General features: G+C 35.1%; 1 protein-coding gene across 1 annotated transcript in view; it reads right to left on the bottom strand.

The window, feature by feature from the left end:
* Positions 1 to 19820, bottom strand: part of LOC308263221 (SAM domain-containing protein SAMSN-1) — a gene marked incomplete at both ends in the record, with an annotated part of 62244 nt that overhangs the window by 23197 nt on the left and 19227 nt on the right. The window contains 4 exons of the mRNA XM_080696133.1: positions 1539 to 1690; positions 4776 to 4905; positions 9392 to 9535; positions 14252 to 14323. Of these exons, the coding sequence (XP_080552259.1) occupies positions 1539 to 1690; positions 4776 to 4905; positions 9392 to 9535; positions 14252 to 14323 (498 nt within the window). The remainder of the gene's footprint in view (positions 1 to 1538; positions 1691 to 4775; positions 4906 to 9391; positions 9536 to 14251; positions 14324 to 19820) is intronic.

The raw sequence follows: 19820 nt of genomic DNA, 5'->3' as shown, positions 1-19820 counted from the left end.
TTGTGGTCATCTGCCTCTCTGGGCCTCTACACGCAGTCTGATGCTACCTACTAAACAAACCAGAAAACTTCCCAGATGATCTACAAACTATCTTGGTGTGGCAGCACTATACTGAATCCTTTGTAGTATCCTTTACACTCATACTTGTAACTTATGCCCTTTAAATGAATAAACTTACATGTTCTGTGAAAGCCCACAAGTTATCCAAGGAGACTCAATTTCATTTTGGTAATACCCTTGCTGGAAGTAACAGTGTTTCAGTGTTTTGTGGTAACTGTGAGATCCTTATTGTGTCCTATAAGAGCTTCACAAAAATCACCTTAGGCAGCACCAACAGTGGTGGACAGCATTGTGTCTTAAGAAGTTGAAAAGCTATCCTGAGTCAAACTGTATTGTGTTTGTTCCCTTTTCTTGCCCTGTCTTTGAAAAGGATTCTAGGCTGCCAGCATCCTTTCCCCGAGACTTGAACTTAGACTTTGAATCATTTCACGTAAGTGACTAGGAAGCTGACTATGGGGAAGAATGTTTTTCTCATTTTTCCTCTAAACTTACCCTGCTTTGATATCATAGAAGGAATATATGTCAGATGTCTTTAAATGTCAAATGCTCATAGTGATACTTCATAACATGTCATAATCATGAGTTAACAATGGTTTGGTATTGCCAGAAATAGAAAGTTCATAATTTATGTCTTTTCATTAGTAGTATTGTGTGATACTAAAAGGTTGTCATTTAACAGCTGTAAGACATTTTAACAGGAAGCCTTCTTTTATTTGGACTAATGTAACCAGCCTTTCATCTTTAGCATGAGCAAGGCTACAAAAATGGTGGATTTTACACTCATAATTATATGACCTTATGTGATAGAAAGGACTTTGCACTGAATTCTGCCAATAGCAAGTGCACTTGAAATAGGCTCCCAATCCTCAGGTGAGGTCCTAAGCTGGCTGGCTGACACCTTGGTTTCACCTAGGTAAATCCTTAAGCAGAGAACTCAGCCAAGCCCTGCCCAGATATATGACCTGCAGAGACTGGGATCTAGTAATACATTTGTGTGGTTGTAAGTCTATCAGTTGGGTGTAATTTGTTATATGCCCAGCCTAGTCTGATTTTCAAGGCCTTCAGACTGCTGGGCTCCTGCCTGATAATTTCATTTTCTTTCCCTCTCTTTTATCATTATTTTTAATGTACCAAGTATCAGGCAGAACTATTCATTACCAGAAAACTATGAAGCTTTAAGTTTTCAGAAAAAAAAAAAAATCTAGGCCGTTTCTTCCTCTTGCCATAGACTCTGAGCTTGTATTATCTACCTAATAGCAATTTATACTAACAATCTAAAGAGATTGGTCCCTCTAAACCCATCTCACACATTCGGTTCAAATTCTTGACACTATAAGCTAGTCCCCAGTTTAAACACAAGGAACAACACACATCCCTATAGCCATCCATGTGGTAAACTTACTATACCTCCTGGAACAGACCACAGACCAGCACTTGACAAATGATTCAGAGGGCAGATGTGACTGACGTTAGCCCACCTTGATTTTGAGAGAGTCAGTGTCATACGGACTTGGTGTGAAATCCGTGTGCACTCTGGCACGGCCACAGAATGGTCCTGAGTAGAGGCCATCATCATCCAGTCGGAAGCTGTCCCTGTTACTGGTACCATCAGAACAGCTCGTTATTCCACCTGATGGAAGCAAAGGTAGCAGTTGTCACCAAAGGCTTTTGACATTCGGAACATCCTCTGAATACTGAAGCAAGGGATGCCAGCTTGCTTTACTTCTCAGCCATACTCTATCAGTGACCTCTGTCCTCTAGGACATTTCTGATCCTCTAGTTATTTCTGATATTCTTCTTGCCAATCTGGACACTCTCTTTCAGTCACCAACCCAATCACCCTCTTGTTTTCTTCTCTATGATCTGATCCAGCACGCAGCTTATTAAGCAGTAGACACTTACTGAAGTGAAGAAATGCATAGGCTTAGCTTTTGACCATGCCAGATAATTTAATACATATAGAGTAAGATAATAATTGAAAGCAAGCAACATTTTGATCCTTGAATTCTATTAATCATGCACAGTCAAAGGTAGCATTACCAGGCTCCCTACAACTTTATCAAGATTGTAGCAAAAAGACTCCAGAGGCCATTTTCAGGCAAAAATCTGTATATAAAGGTGATTAACTTTGCTTGTTGTGTGACTGTGAGGGAAAGAAGTGCATTTAAAGCCAGATCCCCCCAAAACATGTTTTGAAACCACTCTAAACTGAGCTTTTAAAACTGTTTTAACCAGGTGTGGTGGTGTACACCTGCAATCCAAGTATTTGGGAGGCTAAGACAGGAGGATTACAGAGTTCAGGCTCATCTCAGCAAGTTAGTAAGGCCCTCAGCAACTTAGTGGCACCCTGTTTCAAAATAAAACTAAAATAAAGCTGGGGAGCCAGATGTAGTGGTGCACACTTGTAATCCCAGCATTTGGGAGGCTGAGACAGAGGATCTTAGTTTACAGACAGCTTCAGATACTTAGGCCCTTTGCAACTCAGTGAGAACCTGTTTCAAAATTAGGAATAAAGAATAGGTTGGGGCTATACCTTGGGGTATAGAACTGGGATATATACCTTGGGGTATAGAACCTGGGAACTAGAATGTTCCCAGGTTCCATCCTTAGTACCACACACACAAAAAAGAAAGAATTAAAAAATAGGGCTGGGGTGTAGCTTGAAGATAGAATGCCCCTGGGTTCCATCCCCAGTACCAGCAAAATAAATAAATAAATAAATAAATAAATAAATAAATAAGTCTTTAGGCTCAGTACCAATTAATTAAGAGTAATTAAGTACTTTAAAACAAAATCAAACAACAGAAAATCACTCCTTGTTTTCTGATCCTCTTCCTTTCTGATCTTGAGCCTTAGCTAAAATAAAAAATAAAAAAAAAAGAGGAGAAATTCCAATTTTGGGCCGGCCTGGGGACCAGAATGAGAGTGGGAGTGACTTGTTTCTTTCTCCTCCTTGGTCCTAAGCACAACCTACTTCCACTTGTAGGCTGGCCTGAGGCTGCTCTCTTCAGGGAGGCATCACGGCAGGTTTCAATATCATCCATTATGGAAAGAAGATTAAAGATTCTTCAAGAATCTCAGTATTGCACATGAACTTGTGTAAAAGAAACATGAGTTGCCCTGATATCAGAAATTAAGTTGTATAAAATAACACACGGGCCTCCCCGGTAAATATGGGCTGGGTTTTTATGGTACATTATAGTTCATAAAATTCTTCCCATATTCAGCATCACAGTTTAGAATTTTAAAACTTCCAGGAGAAATGAGTACAAATGAAGTCTGAATTACACACTCACACAAACAAATGCATCCTTCAAATGTTTTTGCACAAGCTTTTTTCTCAAAATAGCTGTCCTACAGCCAATAGAAAAGTAGGAATGAGATATTCCTACTCATATTTGAAACATCTGGTCTTCATGATCCATCTTCAAATAACAGAAGGAGTTGATGTAAAAAAGCAATGTAAAAGGACACATAAACCCCCTGAAAAGATTAGGGGGATGTGTAACAGTTTACATATAGAAAATCACAAGGCATCCTATATTATCAGTTGTCCCATGCAAATATTGTAGCAGAAAATGTGACTAAATCTTGAGTGCTTCCTTTTTAGAAAAGTATCAAGGATTTGTTAAAAAAAAAAAAAAAAAAAAAAACCCTTGCTGGTTCTTTGCTCATTCCTTTTTTGTCATCTAATTGGTGACATTTTTGACATTTAGTATTTACATATTATGTCACCTTTTGCTTACTAATGCTAACAATAAATGATAAAATTGATAAAAATGTCCTGAACTTTTTAGAAAATTTCAAGGTTACAAAGGAAAGGAAAGGAAGAAAAAAGAGGAGAGAGAAGAATAAGGGACAGAGGGAGGCAGAAAGAAAGAGAGGAAAGGAAGAAGAGAAGAAGAGAGATAAAGAACAGGATTGTATTTATCTAAAGTTTTCAATTTATTTTAAACATATTGCATCAATATAATGCTAGTTTACCCCCATGTTTTTATTTTAGGGATTATAATGGCTTGGATTTAGACTGGTCTCCTAGCCTTTACAGAAACAAGGTAGCAATGTTAGAAACAGGGCTTGACTGCTAAGGAGAGGTTCCTGGGGGTGTCACCTTAGGGATTATATATGTTTCTCTCCTACCCCTGCTCTCGCTGTCTCTGCTCCTCACTGCCTTGCCCTGAATGCTGTAGAACCCAGCATTACATGGACTGAGCCTGAAATCTCCAAGACTGTGAGCAAATAAATCTTCCTTTCTCTAAGTTGTGTGGTTGGTTTTTGTATTGTAGCACTAAGAATGTTAACTGAAACAGGGATTCAGATTTAATTACCAAGCACTACTTTTTCAAGTCACATTCCCCAAAGCCCATCTGATGATAGCATTAAAACTCATGTAAAACATGAACTCCTATGAAAGCAACATGAGTTGCCTCTAATATCAAAAATTAAGTTGCGTAAGATAACACATGGGCCATCATGGTAATTCCAGGCTGGGTTTATGTAAAGCAATACATAATTGAATTTTTTTGGTATCACTTTAAATGGTAATAACTCCATCTAGATTCAACACATCCTACCTTTTCACCATTTCTTTTTTCAAATAGCTGGAACCTTGTTGCTAATTTGATAAATAAACCCCAGAGGGCAGAATTGCTGCTTTTAATTAATTTAACCCAGACCTCACATTTAGGATCATTTCCCTTAATAATTAGCCTTACTTGATGAGCTCTGCCCGCTGTAGAGACTATCCATGGAATCACTGGTTTTAAGTGAGACCTTCTCTGTGTGGATCCCAATCACTGGGTCACTATTCCGACATGGGAGGGCATCTTCTCCATCTTCTCCATCCTTCAGAGAAACATATCAGAGGTTAAGTGCAGAGAGCAGATTTCCATGGAAATGTTCACTGTGTACATTGATGTAACAAACACAAAATATTTAAGCAATAAAATACTTAGGAATACATCAGCATAAAATATGAGAGCCATTAATCTTTAGTTCAGCTTCTAGCAAAACATTTTAAAGTATATTTCGAAAGATTTCTTAGATGATATTTTCCTTACTGTGGAATTCAGCTGAAGTTGAACGGCTCATTTTTGCAAATTAGGATGAATATCATATTAGACGATCTAATACTAAATGTTAGGATTATTGATTTCTATGCTTTATCTGTTAAAGCAGTTTTATTTCTTCATATTCTTCTTCTCCTCTATTTACCACAATTACTAATCCTTTGAGATCTGATACTACAGGTTTAAACTCTGCACAGTTGTTTCACGTCAGTTATTTGCACCCTACCAGATCACTAGATATGAATAAAACATGCACACTTTGCAATTCTAAAGCAAAGCTTATCTAGGGAGCTTTACAAATCTTACACAGTGCTTGCTATCTATTCAAGTAAAAAGCAAATCTTGCATAAAATTAGAAAAGACAGACAATTTCAAAACAAATTATATTTTCTTGAAAACATCTCAAGTGTTTTCCATACTTAGATAGTTTAGACAAAGCCCATGAATTTCTTTATATTCACCAGATATTATTCAATATTTCCATGTTGGGGCATTTCTAACTTGAGAATATACATATGCTCTATACTTGGCTTGATTCCTGTATTTATTCAGCCACACATTCAATGCAATTCATAGACTACCTATTAGGTACTCACCACTGTATTAGTAACTGGGGATACCATGGGAAGAAAACCAGATAACAAAGTAAAAGAGTACTTTCTCTACTGAAGAATATTCTAATGTTTAGACCATGTGTGTCTACATGCATGTATGTCAAGAATATTTGGGTAGACATGTGTACAAAAACCAAGCAAGATTATTTCAGAGAATTATACGTACTATGGAGAAAATAAAAGCAGACTGTGTGAGAAAATTAGCGCCTAGGATTAGATAGCTTGATTGACTTAGATGGAATAATGTCCAAATAATTCTGTTATATAGCAAAACGTGTTCTGAACGACAAGAATATATAACTTATATGAATCTTTGGAGATAACTTCTAAAACATAAAAACAAAAGAACTGAACTCAGAATCGGCCTGGGTTAAACAGGCCAATATAGTGAGAGAATGAGTATTAATATATGAATTCAGAGAAGAGGACCAGAGCAGCTTCATCAAGAGGCACTGAGTTCTCTCTCTGGAGGACTCTGCTTTGGTGACTATATTGCATAATGTGAGAAGAACATGAACCGTGGGGTCAGGAGCAGAATGTTCTTTTTTGAACACGTGTTGAACCCTCCAAAATTCCATGTTGTTATTTAATCCATATAGTGAAGTATTAAGGGGAAATAATTTGATCTGGCAATAGTGCTTAGGAGTGGAGCTTGGAAGGTGATTAGGTTTATTAGATATCAGGATAGAGCCTCCATGATCAAATATGATCAAATATTGGTGGCTTCATTAGAAAAGAGAAAAAATAGAACATATATGTGCCCGTTCACTGCTTCTCATCTTGTAATGCCATGCACCACTTTGAGACTTTTCACCTAAAAAAGGCCATTGCCAAATGAGATCCCACAATCTTGGAACAGACGTGTAAACCTCTAATCTTTATAATTTGCCTAGTTCATGGTATTAAATTGTTAGCATTAGGAAATTGATTAAAACAGTAACAGTTTCAGTCATTTCTCCTCTTCATCCACCACTGTATTTACACTGAGGCCGTACATACTTCCTCCTCTCAGTGACTGAAACAGTAGGAGTATTATTTGAATCCTTTATGGCGGGACATGGGGCTCCTATAATGGAAAACTGGTTCAAGAGTCAGGCATGGTGGTGCATGCTTTTAATCTCGGCATTTGGCAGGCTGAAACAGGAGGATTGCAGTTCGCAAACAACCTCAGCTACTTAGTGAGGTCCTTTGCAACTCAGTGAGACCCTGTTTTCAAAATAAAGAGTAGGGCTTGGGGTGTAGCTCAGAGGTAGAATGCCCCTGGATTCCATTCCCAGTACTGAAAAAAAAAAAAAAAAAAAAAAACTGGTTTAAGAACTCCCCCTTCACCTAGCCAAGGTTTCTCAAAAGTGTTTTGAAATCTGAACCTCTAACTGTCCTTCCTCCTTCTCCCTCTCATTTTACAAAGTCAGACTAGCATTACATTACAGTCAAAAGGCTTTCCCCACCCATTTCTTCTTCCTCAATAGCATTCACAGAAATTTCCCCCAATAAATCTTTGATGTTTCCCTTCTTAAGGTCTCCTTCTAAGAGGATGGAATTGAATACACTGTAGTAAGAGAGTGTATTTTGGAGACATTTTGATTTTTTAAGCAGGAGTGTGATGTGTCCTGATTTTTATTTTTCAGTGATTTTTTTTTTCTAGCTTTCAAGTGGAGAATTGATTTTATGCTGCAAAAGGTAGAAGAAAGGAAAAAAAATTGGTAGATTTTATGGTAATCCAGGCAAGGGTGCTTGATTACCTAGTTTCAAGCAGGTACAGTTTGCATGGAGAAATTAAGAGTTTAAAATATATTTCAGAGTAAGAACCAAAATTATGTGCTAATAAATTGATATGAAAAGTGACAGAAAGAAGGACTTTAGATTGATTCATACTCTACCCTCACCCTGCCCATTATATCTAGAGTTACAAAAGTACTGTCTGCTGCCACTGGAAATACTAGATAATGATGCGTTGTTTTCTTTTAAAAGTAGAGATAATTTATATTCCAAATTTAGCTATCCTAGGTTTCAGGTACATTTTGGACATCTAAGTAATGATATTAAATAAACAATGGGCTATATAAGTATAATAGATAAATAAGGAGATATTAGCTAGATATGTAATTGTGGAAAACAAAGTTAGGAGGCTAGATTAGATCACACAAAAGAAAAGGGTAAAATGATTAGAGTATACAGGACCTCAGGCACAGTACAAAAAAAAGAGAAGAGAAAAAAAGAGAAAAAGAATAAAAAAGGAAAAAAGAGAAGAGAAAAAAGAGAAGGAAAAAAAAAAAAAGAAAGAGAAGCCAAGGAAGGAAGCCATGTAGAAGGAAAGCCAAATGTGGATGGAAACTATATGGAGGTGGTAAAAAGCAGAATATAACTAAGACATATAATCCAACAGAACAAAACTGAGAGTAAATAAATAAACCCACATCTTTATGATTGATACGCTTGTATATTTATATGCCAAATGATTTTAAACAAGTGTGCAGGGATAATACAATGGGGAAAGAATAGTCTTTTCAACAAAAGTAGTTGGAGCAACTGCATTTCCATGTGCAAAAGAATGAAGTTGTACTCCCCTCATATACCAAATAGGAAAATTAACTCAAGATTAATCATGCACCAAAATTATAAAGCCAAAATTACAAAAGTCTTTGAAGAAAACAGGAGTATGGCTTTTTGACCTTACCAATAAACATCTTATTTTTGAACATGATTTCTTAGATAGTATATCAAAAGTACAATAATTGACAAAAGTAAAAGATAATTTGAATTACAACAAAATTATAGCCATTCATGCTGCAAACAATACTATCAAGGAAGTAAAAATACAATTTATAGAATGGCAGTAAACATAGCAAATTGCAAGTCATCCTTGATAAAAGACTCATATCCAGAATATATAAAAATATTTAAACTGAGCAATAAAAAGAGGGCCCAATTTAAAAAATGAACAAAGGAGTTAAATAAACACATCTCCAAAAATATAGATGTGGTTAATAAGTTCATGGAAAAACCATCAAACCATTAGTCACAAGAGAAATGTAAATCAAATTCACAATAAGATGTCACTCTACCTCCACTAGAATGACTAGCTTTAGAAACAGCAACAGCACACACATACAACAGACAGCAATAAATGCTGGCAAGAATATAGAGAAACTGGAACCCATTATACATTTATAGTGGGAATATAAAATGAGGCAGCTGCTTTGAAAAACAGTTTTCTGGTTTATCAAACTATCAGATATAGAGTTACCATGTAAACAAGAGAAATGAAAAAGTATGTCCACACAAAAAACTACACAAAAATGTGTGTAGCAATATTATTTATAATAATCTTCAAAAGTAAAAACAGTTCAAAGTCCATCATCTGATGAATGGATACATAAAATGTGGTTTACTAATAAAATGAAATATTATTTGCCAATAAACAGAAATAAAGTCCTGATATACACTACAACATAAAGAATAATGTTCTTTACATAATAGAAGCTTGAACTTTTAGGGTGTCGATAATACTTTCTTTTGCCTACATGAGAGAGAAAATAGATTTTAACTACTTCATAAAGCACAAAATACTTTATCTCCATCTAGAAAATGAACTGAATTATTTTTTGAAAAAATAGAAAATATAAATGATGAAGAGGGTACACTTACCTTTTCCTCCGAAAGGGCTTTGATGTACTTTTTGCTCACTTTTTTCTTCATCGTCCATGAAATACCTCTCATTTTTTTACCCAGACTTCCTCCATTATTTGATGTTTTATTTTGTTCTTCATTTATAGGTTCCCCTTCAGGTACCTGGGTTAGAATTGTTTTCAAAAAGACAAATAATAAAGCTCTAACGAGCACTGATTTGCAAACTTTGTTAAAAGACTCCAAGTTGATGGACTTCTTATACATTCTGTGCAGCAGCTTCCCAAATCTCAAACAATATGGGCAAAAGGCACATTATTAGAGCTATCCTGACCTGGTTACTAAAAATTCAAAAAGTACCACTTATGATGGTAAAGATTCCAACTTTTACATCTAAAATCCCCCACCCTCCCGCTGGAGATGAAACCCAGAGTCTGGTACATACTAGGAAAGTGCTCTAAGTTTGAGCTACATCGTAGTCCCTGAACTGATTTCTTTTTTTTAATTTGAGTATTTTTAAGTAATTTTAAGAGCCCTCTTAATCATTGATTTTGGGATGAGAACAATAGAAATAAATAGCAAATGTGAGTGTGTGTCTACATAGATGGTTGGTGTTTTGTTGGAGGGTTTCTAAACCTGTAGCATCTGTGCTGAGTAAGCTTTGATATAGCCTAATGTAACGCATAGAAATCGAGATGGGCACGATCATCATCTTTAAGAAGTTTCAAAGTTAATTAAATCAACTGAGAACCTGAAAGTTTTTTCACCTACTCAGGCGAGTACACTTGCACATTGTCCACATCTCAAATTATAATAAATATTATCTGGTTCCATCTGTTGGCACTGCAATCTTCATGTAACTCATAGGCTGTACTAATTCATTCTCTTACTTGGTCAGCTTCTGCATGGTGCATTAAGAATTCTGCTAAAGCAATGACTTCTCAACTCACTCAGAATAAAACCCAAAATGTTCACAGCCCACCAAGTTCAATATCATAACACAAAACAATGCAATATAGTATCATTACTATATTATATATTATAAAATAATAATATATTGCAATCTATGGAATCAGTAGAAAATAAAATATCCTTACTATCTCATACCCGGCTACTTCTCAGCAGTGTCTTGCTCACTAGGGCAGTAACGATCAAAATGTGCTCCCAGGACTAGCGCCATCAACATATTTGGGGGCAATTTGTGTTTTAACAAGCTCTTCATATGATTTGGATGGACAGATGCACACTACTGTTTGAGTAGCTATCTTAAATTTTTGCCAGGCTAGCCTCCTTACTATTTCTCTATTAGGTTCTTGCCAAGGCTTTTGCCCTGGCTTCCCTTAGATGATCATCTTCTCCTCCTTCTCCTTCTCCTTCTCTTTCTCCTCCTTCTCCTTCTCTTTCTCTTCTTTCTCCTTCTCCTCCTTCTCCTCCTCCTCCTCCTCCTCCTCTTCCTCCTACTCCACCTTCTCTTTCTCCTTCTCCTCCTTCTCCTTCTCCTTCTCCTTCTCCTCCTTCTCCTTCACCTTCTCCTTCTCCTTTTCCTTCTACTCCTCCTCTTCCTCCTCCTCCTCCTCCTCCTCTTCCTCCCTCTCCTCTTCCTCCCCCTCCTCTTCCTCCTCCTCCTCCTCTTCCTCCCTCTCCTCTTCCTCCTCCTCCTCTTCCTACTCCTCCTTTTCCTCCTCTTTCTCCTCCTTCTGTTCCTTTTCCTTCTCCTATCTTCTTTTTGCAGTACTGAGGATTGAACTCAGGGGCATTCTACCTCTGAGTTATACCACTGCCAGGCACTATTTTTTTTTTTTTTTTTTTGGTGGTACTGGGGTTCCTGGAAACCCTTTTACCTCCCGGCTACACTCCCAGACCTATTTTTATACTTTTTTAAAATTTGGAAACAGGGTCTCTTAAACCAACGTGGTTGGCTTCGAACCTGAGCGATCCGTCTGTCTCCGCCTCCCAAGCGTGGAGATTACAAGCATGCTCCACCACGCCTGGCCTTATTTTTTAATCTTTACTTTAAAGCAGGGTCTCACTCTGTTTTGGAGGGTCTCACTGAGTAGCTGAGTCTAGCTGCAAACCTGTGAATCTCCTGTCTCAACTTACCAAGAACAAGGATTTCAAGCTTGCACCACCATGCCCAGCTCAGATTTCTTCCTTAAATCACCCAGGTTACTACTCACATGTCACATGACAGGACAAAAATTTTCTGATTACTGTCAAAACTTGTCTCTCTGTCCTGTTTGTTTAACCCGATTTATTCATCTTCTAAGCATTAAACATCACCTGATAATACATGTTCGTTCACTTAATTACAGTCTGTGTCTCTTAATTGAGGTATGCTCCATGAGAATAGAGGCTTGAACTGTTATCTTTATTTGTCTAAAATACTTCCAAGCACATATCTGATATGATTTTTTTTGAATAAAAGAAACTCATTATGTAAAACTTCACAACATTCCTTTTTCTTGGAGACATATTTGGATTGCACATTCCCAATTTCTGATTTGCAAGAAACAAACCTTGAAGGTCATCTAGCTTAGCACTGCCCACCATTTCAAACAGGTGGACAGCCAGTCAGTCCTTGAATGTAAAAAATGGGAGACTTCTCTTTGACAATTTTAATATGAAAGTTTAACCACATAGTTAACATCATTCTCAATCAATATTCTGTTTTGCTTTGTATCTTACCCCAAATTGCCTATGACAAATATGAATGGACAGCACATTTAAGCCCTCACTGCACTTTATTAATCTCTACACTCAAGGTTGTAAGGGCAAAGATTCTTTGTTTAATTCAAAAAGCCTGAATAAAATGTAATTTGGGAAGACTTTAAAAGTTTAACCTTTTTTCCCTCTCTACTTAAACTTTCTCTCTTCACTATAAAATTTAGTTAAATTATAACTAAAATATATCTGAAAGTATATTTTATTATAATAGATAATGGCTCACCATTATCTAAGCTTCAAGAAATGTATCACAAGAATTTTTTCAGTTTTTCTATTATTATGTATGGAAATGTCAAAGGAGATATATATTTATATAATTTTAAGTTTTGCAATTTTTATGTAGTTCTTCTAGCCTGAGCCACATTTTTATTTAGGTATTTACTTATGGTTTTGTTGTTGCTGCCTGTTTAAGATGTGACTCCTTCTCTAACCTCCAGGCTTTGCAAAGAGAGAATTTTCATCTGCTTTGCAATAGAATTTCCTAAGTGCCTAATGGAAATCTTATCATAGAGCAGATATTTGTTGGATGGATGAAAAATGAATGCTGAACATCTGAAAAATGTGCAAACTACTTTATCAGGTTTATTATATTCTTTCACAAATTATTAGGCTATTGTAATATATCAAAGAACCGGAATGAGCCAGAACTACTTTTATATGTTAACTCTAGAATTGTAAACTAAATAATTTTAGACTATTGCTATATATGATTATGGGAAGTTAAAAGTTCATATAAGATGCCAATTCTAGATAAAATTATAACAACTCCCATCTCTCTCTCCCTGAATAGACACACACACAAGCACACACATATGTATGTATAATGTATATCCATATTTAAATAGATAAAAGGAGATATGCTATAAATACATACATTTATACATACTCTAATAGAAGTATTTATAAATTACTAAAGTTGACATTTTATTTTCATTTTTGGTCTCTTACTAAAATAAAATATTTTCAAATATTATAGATACATCTGTATGTAAGAATAAAATCTATAGCCTATGGACGTAAAATTGTATCATCTGTGAGGATGGTGAATCAAATTAAATGATAAACATGTACTATATTTTAAATTTGCTCAACACATATTTCTCCTTTGTACTGTGTGTGTATATGTGTGTGCTTGTGTACGTGTGTGTGTATGTGTGAGTGTATATGGTAATGGGGGTTGAACCAGAGGCATTCAATCTGTGAACTACATCCCAGTCTTTTTTTCATTTGTGAAACAGGGTCCTGGGTCTATTTTTCTGATTCTAGCTACCTTGCTGAGACTGGCCTTGAACCTTCAATCCTCCTGTCTCACCCTCCCAAAGTACTGAACTGGGATTATAAGCTTGTGCCACCATGCATGCCTCCTGGCTTTCTCTGTACTATTTTATTAGTTGTTGTGCCTTTCATTAATCACTTATTATAGATAGCCACAATTTTATGAGATAACAGAATTTATCTTTGTCATTTATTAGCTCTATAATATAAAAGTAATTTTACTCAATGAAGCAAGTATATTTCTTCAATAATAAAACAGAACAAATACTAATAGGTCCTATGTTATAGGAAAGTAGTATTTACATTGCACTTACTTCATGGTAAGTTCTCAATTAAATATATTACTATTGCTGTTATTATTATTATAGTACAATATAAACTTAATTTTATGAGAAACTTTTCTTAAGCTTAAAAATGTGTGTTGTTTACAAATGTGTATAATGGTCACCAGTGGGACATTTCAATGTGCATAGTAAAAAACTTGATAATGTAATTTAGTAGCCATATGTTTTTCTTAACAAATTTATAGCCCAGCCACTAAATTGCTTACTAATGTAAAACATTTATAACTCACACATATATATTGTTTTATGATGAAAATCCCTAGAAAATTCAAAATTTTTAGTGTTACTTTAAATTGTAATAATCTTCTTAAATTTATGTTCTGCCTTCTCAAATATCTCTTAGGCATCTTAGTAGTTTACCTTAATGTTCAGCATTGTACTAAGTACTAAATAATTATTTGTTTATTTAAAATATGTAGGTAAGGTTATGAATTCAAAATATATTTTTCTTACTATACTTTGTCAAAGTGATAATGTCTTCATAATTTTTATAATATGATTTTGTACAAAATTCCTAGAAATGGGATAAAGTACTAACCTCAGTTGAATCATCTGTTTTTGATATGGAGTTATTCCGGAAACGATCAAAATTTCCAAAACTGCTACTGCGCTGTAAAATTAGAAAGAAAAAGGAAACTTTTTTTTGTAAACTTTGGTAATGAAACTAATAAATATATTTGATTACAATTTAACAAGCACTGTCTTGCATAGTGGGCTATAAGAATATCTGGAATATTAAAAGCATTGAAGTTATAAGTATTAACCTTTTAATCTTTACAGTTGATACAATATCTTCCTATGCTTTATAGTGTTAAGTACCTTGGAAAAATCTTGGTTGGTAATTTTTGATTTACAGTATAACTTCCACTCTTTTTTTTTTTTTTTGAGACTAAGGAATGAACACAGGAGCATTCTACCTTTGAGCTATGCCCCCAGCCCTACTTTATTTTTTAATTTGAAACAGGCTCTCCTTAAATTCCTGAGGGTCTCTCAAAAGTGCTGAGGCTGGTCTCAAACCTTGGATCCTCTTGTCTCTACCTCCCTAGTACTAGGATTACATGTGTGCACCACCATATTCAGCTACTTTTGCTTCTAAGAGTAGCATCTAAAGAGTCTGTGAATTCAAAAAATGAGCCTTCTTTAAATGAGCTAAACTTCTTTAACTTATTTCCAGTATATAGTGACAGATAGTATTACCAAACCAACCAAAGAGCCAACTAGCCATTCAACCAATAACAACAAACAAAATAAAAAACAAGCACATGAGTAGAACCACCACTATGCCTCATAAAGATCATCCTTTTTTTTTTTTTGGTGGTGGTGGTACTAGGGTTCCTGGAAACCCTTGTACCTCCGGGCTACACTCCCAGACCTATTTTATTTTATATTTTTATTTGGAAACAGGGTCTCTTAAGCCAGTGCGGCTGGCTTCAAACCTGCGTGATCCTCCTGTCTCCGCCTCCCAAGCGCGGGGATTACAAGCGTGGGCCACCATGCCCGGCAAATCATGCTTTTTATAAAAGCAAAAATGAAAAGTCAGGTGTGGTGGCACATGCTTTCAAGCCCAGTACTTGGGATGCTGAGACAGGAGGATCGCAGGTTAATAGCCAGCCTCAGCAACTTGTGAGACCCTCTGCAACTTAGTAAGACCCTGTTTCAAAATAAAAAATAAAATAGGGCTGGGGGTATAGCTTAGAGGTAGAATGCCCCTGGGGTTCAATCCCCAGTACCATACACACAAAAATAAACAAATAAATAAAATAAACACAGTGTATTTCCCATTTCTAGCTCTTTTATGGGAGGAAGGTACTGGGGTAGATTCCAGGTGTGTTCTACCTCTAAGCCACACTACCAGGCCCATTTTATTTTTTTATTTTGAAAAAGGGTCTCACTCAGTTGCTGTCAGCCTCACGAAGTTGCTAAGGCTGGCCGTAAACCTGAGAGCCTCTCGTCTCAGCCTCCTAAGTACTGTGATTAGAGGCATGCTCCATCACACCCAGCTCTCATTTCTAGACTTTGATCATATGAAATTCTTTGCTGAGTAGAGAAAAAAAGAATACAGACAACTAGACCTACTAATAAACTGAAAGTAGCATTTAGGCTCTCACAGGGTGAGACTTGGAGACAAACTGAATTTTTCCACATTTAACATGGAATTATGATGAGGCTTCTGCATCAGTTTCTTCCACTGATTCTGAGAATATGCTCAACATGTTAATAAGAGACTATTTCCTTGGATAGTTTTTGCCTGCAAGTCTAAAGTTTTATTCTTATGCAAGTCAGTCTAGGTAGGTGACTATAAATACTGCTGATATGTTACAAAGTAAATTGTTCTCTTTAACACATTTTAAAAAATTCTTTAGTCACTAATTCAAAAAATTGATATTTCTTCATGTTATGTTTAAGTTTACTAGTTGTTTGGGATGATAGATATCTGATCTTACGTTCTTTGTGTACCTATAAATCTATAAAAAACTAGATTACATTCTAGTTTAAGAACTTTATCTCATTTCAAACTCACCATATTTTAAAAACAAGCCAATTATACTAAAAAAAATTAACCTGGTAATTTAAAAAGTTAATAACTGAGGTCAGTAATTTGTAAGACCTTGTATTGTCCTCTTAGAAATCATGATTCATTTCAGTTTGCGTCAGCTTCAAAGTCTCCCAGTCCTAGCAGCACTCTTACACACACATTTCCCCATCAGCTATCTTTAAAACTCCTTGTTCTCTTTTAAATGAACTGAAATAAAAAGATCCTGACATGTGACAAGGGCTTAGCTTGACAGTCAGTGTGCTACAGAATCTGCCCCAAGGATGATGGCTGTGTTAGACACAATTAGCGCCTTTTGCTGACTTGCCACCCCTGCTGAATAAGCCCTTCAGCCCTCCTTACTTCTAGTGAGAGAAGAGGAAGGCCTGAAATTGAGATCCACACTGGAGAATACCACATGTTTTCATGCAGTGCCTACTAACCTAAAGAGACTAACCAAAGCATTCGTCTAGTAGTCTAGTAGCCTAATAGGTATTTCCTTCAATCACAGTCACTCAGAGATGACAGAGGGGATGGAGGGTATTGTTGTCCTGCTTATGAATAATCTGAATACAGAGAAACCTATTACTCTTTAGATTCCTAAAACTATTCTTATGGCTTATTGGAGCCCATGCCTATGGCAATTTTGTAGCCTGCCTCCTGCCTTTTAAATATTAATGAGAGTTACAGAATGATTTCCACTGCTGGATAATGGGTCCTGTTGCACAGGAGGGTATAAAATAGACCTGCTTCAGCGTTTCTCTACGCTATCTTCTTCCATTAAGCAATCAATAGTCACCACCTTTGAAAATTAATTCTCCCCCCCCAGCCTATCAATGAAGAAAAGCGGATTGAGGTATAGTGGTTTAGAAAGATAGAAGACTATTACTTTGGGTTTTGTCAGTCATCTCATTGCTAATCACTGGACAACTTTAAGCTAGAGGAGTGTATCAATACTTTATAGGAAACTCTTAAGACATTTATCTAAGGGAGGAAGAGGATATTTTCAAAACTTCATTGTTCCATAGTTTAAATTAGTGACTTTCTGAAGTTTCATAATGTATTTATAGGTTATAGCTTATGATGAAAGGAGTTTAATTTCTACTTTGAGGTATGAATAAAGAACAAACATAATTTCTACAGATAAGTTATTTTTGGTGAAAAGACTGACTAGTCTTTTCATTATGAAAGCAAAATATTCTTTCTATATAATAATCCTTAACAAATGAGAATATGGATAACTTTGTATTGTATATACATAAAAGATCAGATTTTGCAACTATCTAGTGCTGGAAGCCCCGTCAAGACAAACCTAATATATAAACAAATAGCTATCAACAGAAAAATTAGCTTGAGTAAAAAAATTCACATTTTAGATAATTCTTTAGTTTATATTAACATTAGATCATATTTGGTCTGTATGCTTCATATAAATATATACAAGAGATGTAGCTCAGTGTTAGAGCTCATGATTAGCATTGATAAAGCCCTAGATTCAATACCCAGAACCACCCCCATGAAAATAAAAAATAAACACAGTCTTTTCTTATGCAAATAGAAACTCACTTCTAAAATGAAATAATGATTAGGGAGGAAAATTTGGCAACATCTATAGCAAAATTACACGTGTTTACCCTTTGTGTTAGCAATTAAATTTCTGTGTTTATGCCAGAAATACAATTGGATCTGAATTGATTTACACCCACATTAACTGAACCATTTTTATCAAATAGCTACAAATTTCAATTTCATCAAGAATATTGGTTTAATAACAAGTGGTAAATACACACAATGGAAATGCATGCAGCAGTAAAAAAATAAAATACATCTTTTCATAATGCAATTGAATGCTCTCTATGATATAGTACAAGTGGAAAAAAATGGAAAAGAATTTACAGATAGGCTATCATTTATTTCAATGTGGAAATACATATGTGTTTTAGTTTAGGTAAGTTTATATTTTTGTGCCTAGAGATATAAGGCAAAATAAAAAGTAGAATAGGCAGAAAAATATATATAATTCTCTGGATAAACCTTGGTTTTTAGATTTGGCTTCAAAACTATGTAAATGTTCCAAAGAATTATAATATAAATTAAATCAAAATAAAAAAGCAATCTATTCCAATGTGTTGGAATTCTTCTCTCTTAACCAATTTAATACGGAATTAGGTTTCTTTATTTCACTTTAATTTTGAAGAATTAGGGATTATTTTTATTTTGATTTAATTTAGTTTATGAATATACAGAACATTTACATGGTTTTGAACTAAAAAATATTATGCTGAGATCAGCCAGTTTCAGAATGTCAAGGATCATATATTTTCTCTCCTATATAGAAGCTAGAAAAAAAATAGGAAACAAAAGGGACTTAAGATAAATAAAGAAAAAAGAGACCAGTAGAATAGTCAAGAGACTGGGGAGGGAAAGAAGGAGGTTTGATAAAGAAAACATTTCAAATAAATCTATGTCCATATAGGAAGGTATCATTACCATTTTCACTAGCATATATAGGGTGAGGTAGGATATAGAGGCATATGTGTATCACATTGACCCTCACTATGATATAGAATTAAAATTAAAATGCACCAATAAAAGTATATGTGTGTGTGTGTGTGTGTGTGTGTGTGTGTGTGTGTATATATATATATATATATATATATATATATATATATATTTGGTACTGGGGTTCCTGGAAGCCCTTCTACCTCTGGGCTACACTCCCAAACCTATTTTATTTTTGGAAGCAGGGTCTCTTAAGCCAGCATGGCTGGCTTCGAACCTGCAGGATCAGCACAGGGATTACAAGCGTGTGCCACCACGCCCCGCAACTAAAAGTATATTTTTTTAAAAAAATTATTTTAAATATACTTTCTAGTTCTGCCTACTGAAAAAATCTGGAATAATTACAAACTAGTGTAACTGATGTTATAGGGCTCAGATAGTAACACCAAGCACTTTCATTTAAAAAGAATCAGGTTTTTTTTTTTCAAGGAGTGAGACAGAAAATATAGAAGGTAAGCTTGGACCTCTTGTGATACCATAACACAAATTTTCCAAAACAATTTAGAGGGCATACTAAAAATTCTTTGTGAGGCAGATTGTATAAAAATAGTCTAATTTTAATATATGTAAGAATAATTTATAAAACATTTTAATATTCAAGGGTTCATAATTATACTGAAAAGAAAAGTACCAGTGACCATGTGATTATCTTGAGGAATGTTATAGTTGTATATGAAAATTGGCAAGTAAGGAGAAACACTTAAACATTTAATATGTCTTTTTATATGAATTATATTTTAGCATAAACAACTGATCATGGAAATTGCTCTGTATATGTATATATTCTAGTTAATAAATGAAGCATGATGAAATTATAGAATTATCATTTTTGCAAACACCTAATAAAATATAATGGATTATCAATGGACACTAAAGAGAGACAACAAGGATATGTGTTTGGTGATGAAAACACTTAATACCATTATGAAAATATTCTCTGAAGGACATGAAAGAGGAGAGAAGAGAAAGAAGGGGGGAAAAACAATCACACTAAGATTTTGTATCTAAGGAC

The sequence above is a fragment of the Muscardinus avellanarius genome (genome assembly GCF_963383645.1).
Source record: "Muscardinus avellanarius genome assembly, chromosome: 5".
Taxonomy (NCBI): Eukaryota; Metazoa; Chordata; class Mammalia; order Rodentia; family Gliridae; genus Muscardinus; species Muscardinus avellanarius.
Note: the sequence above shows the minus strand (reverse complement) of the source record. Positions and strands in the feature narration are given on the sequence as shown.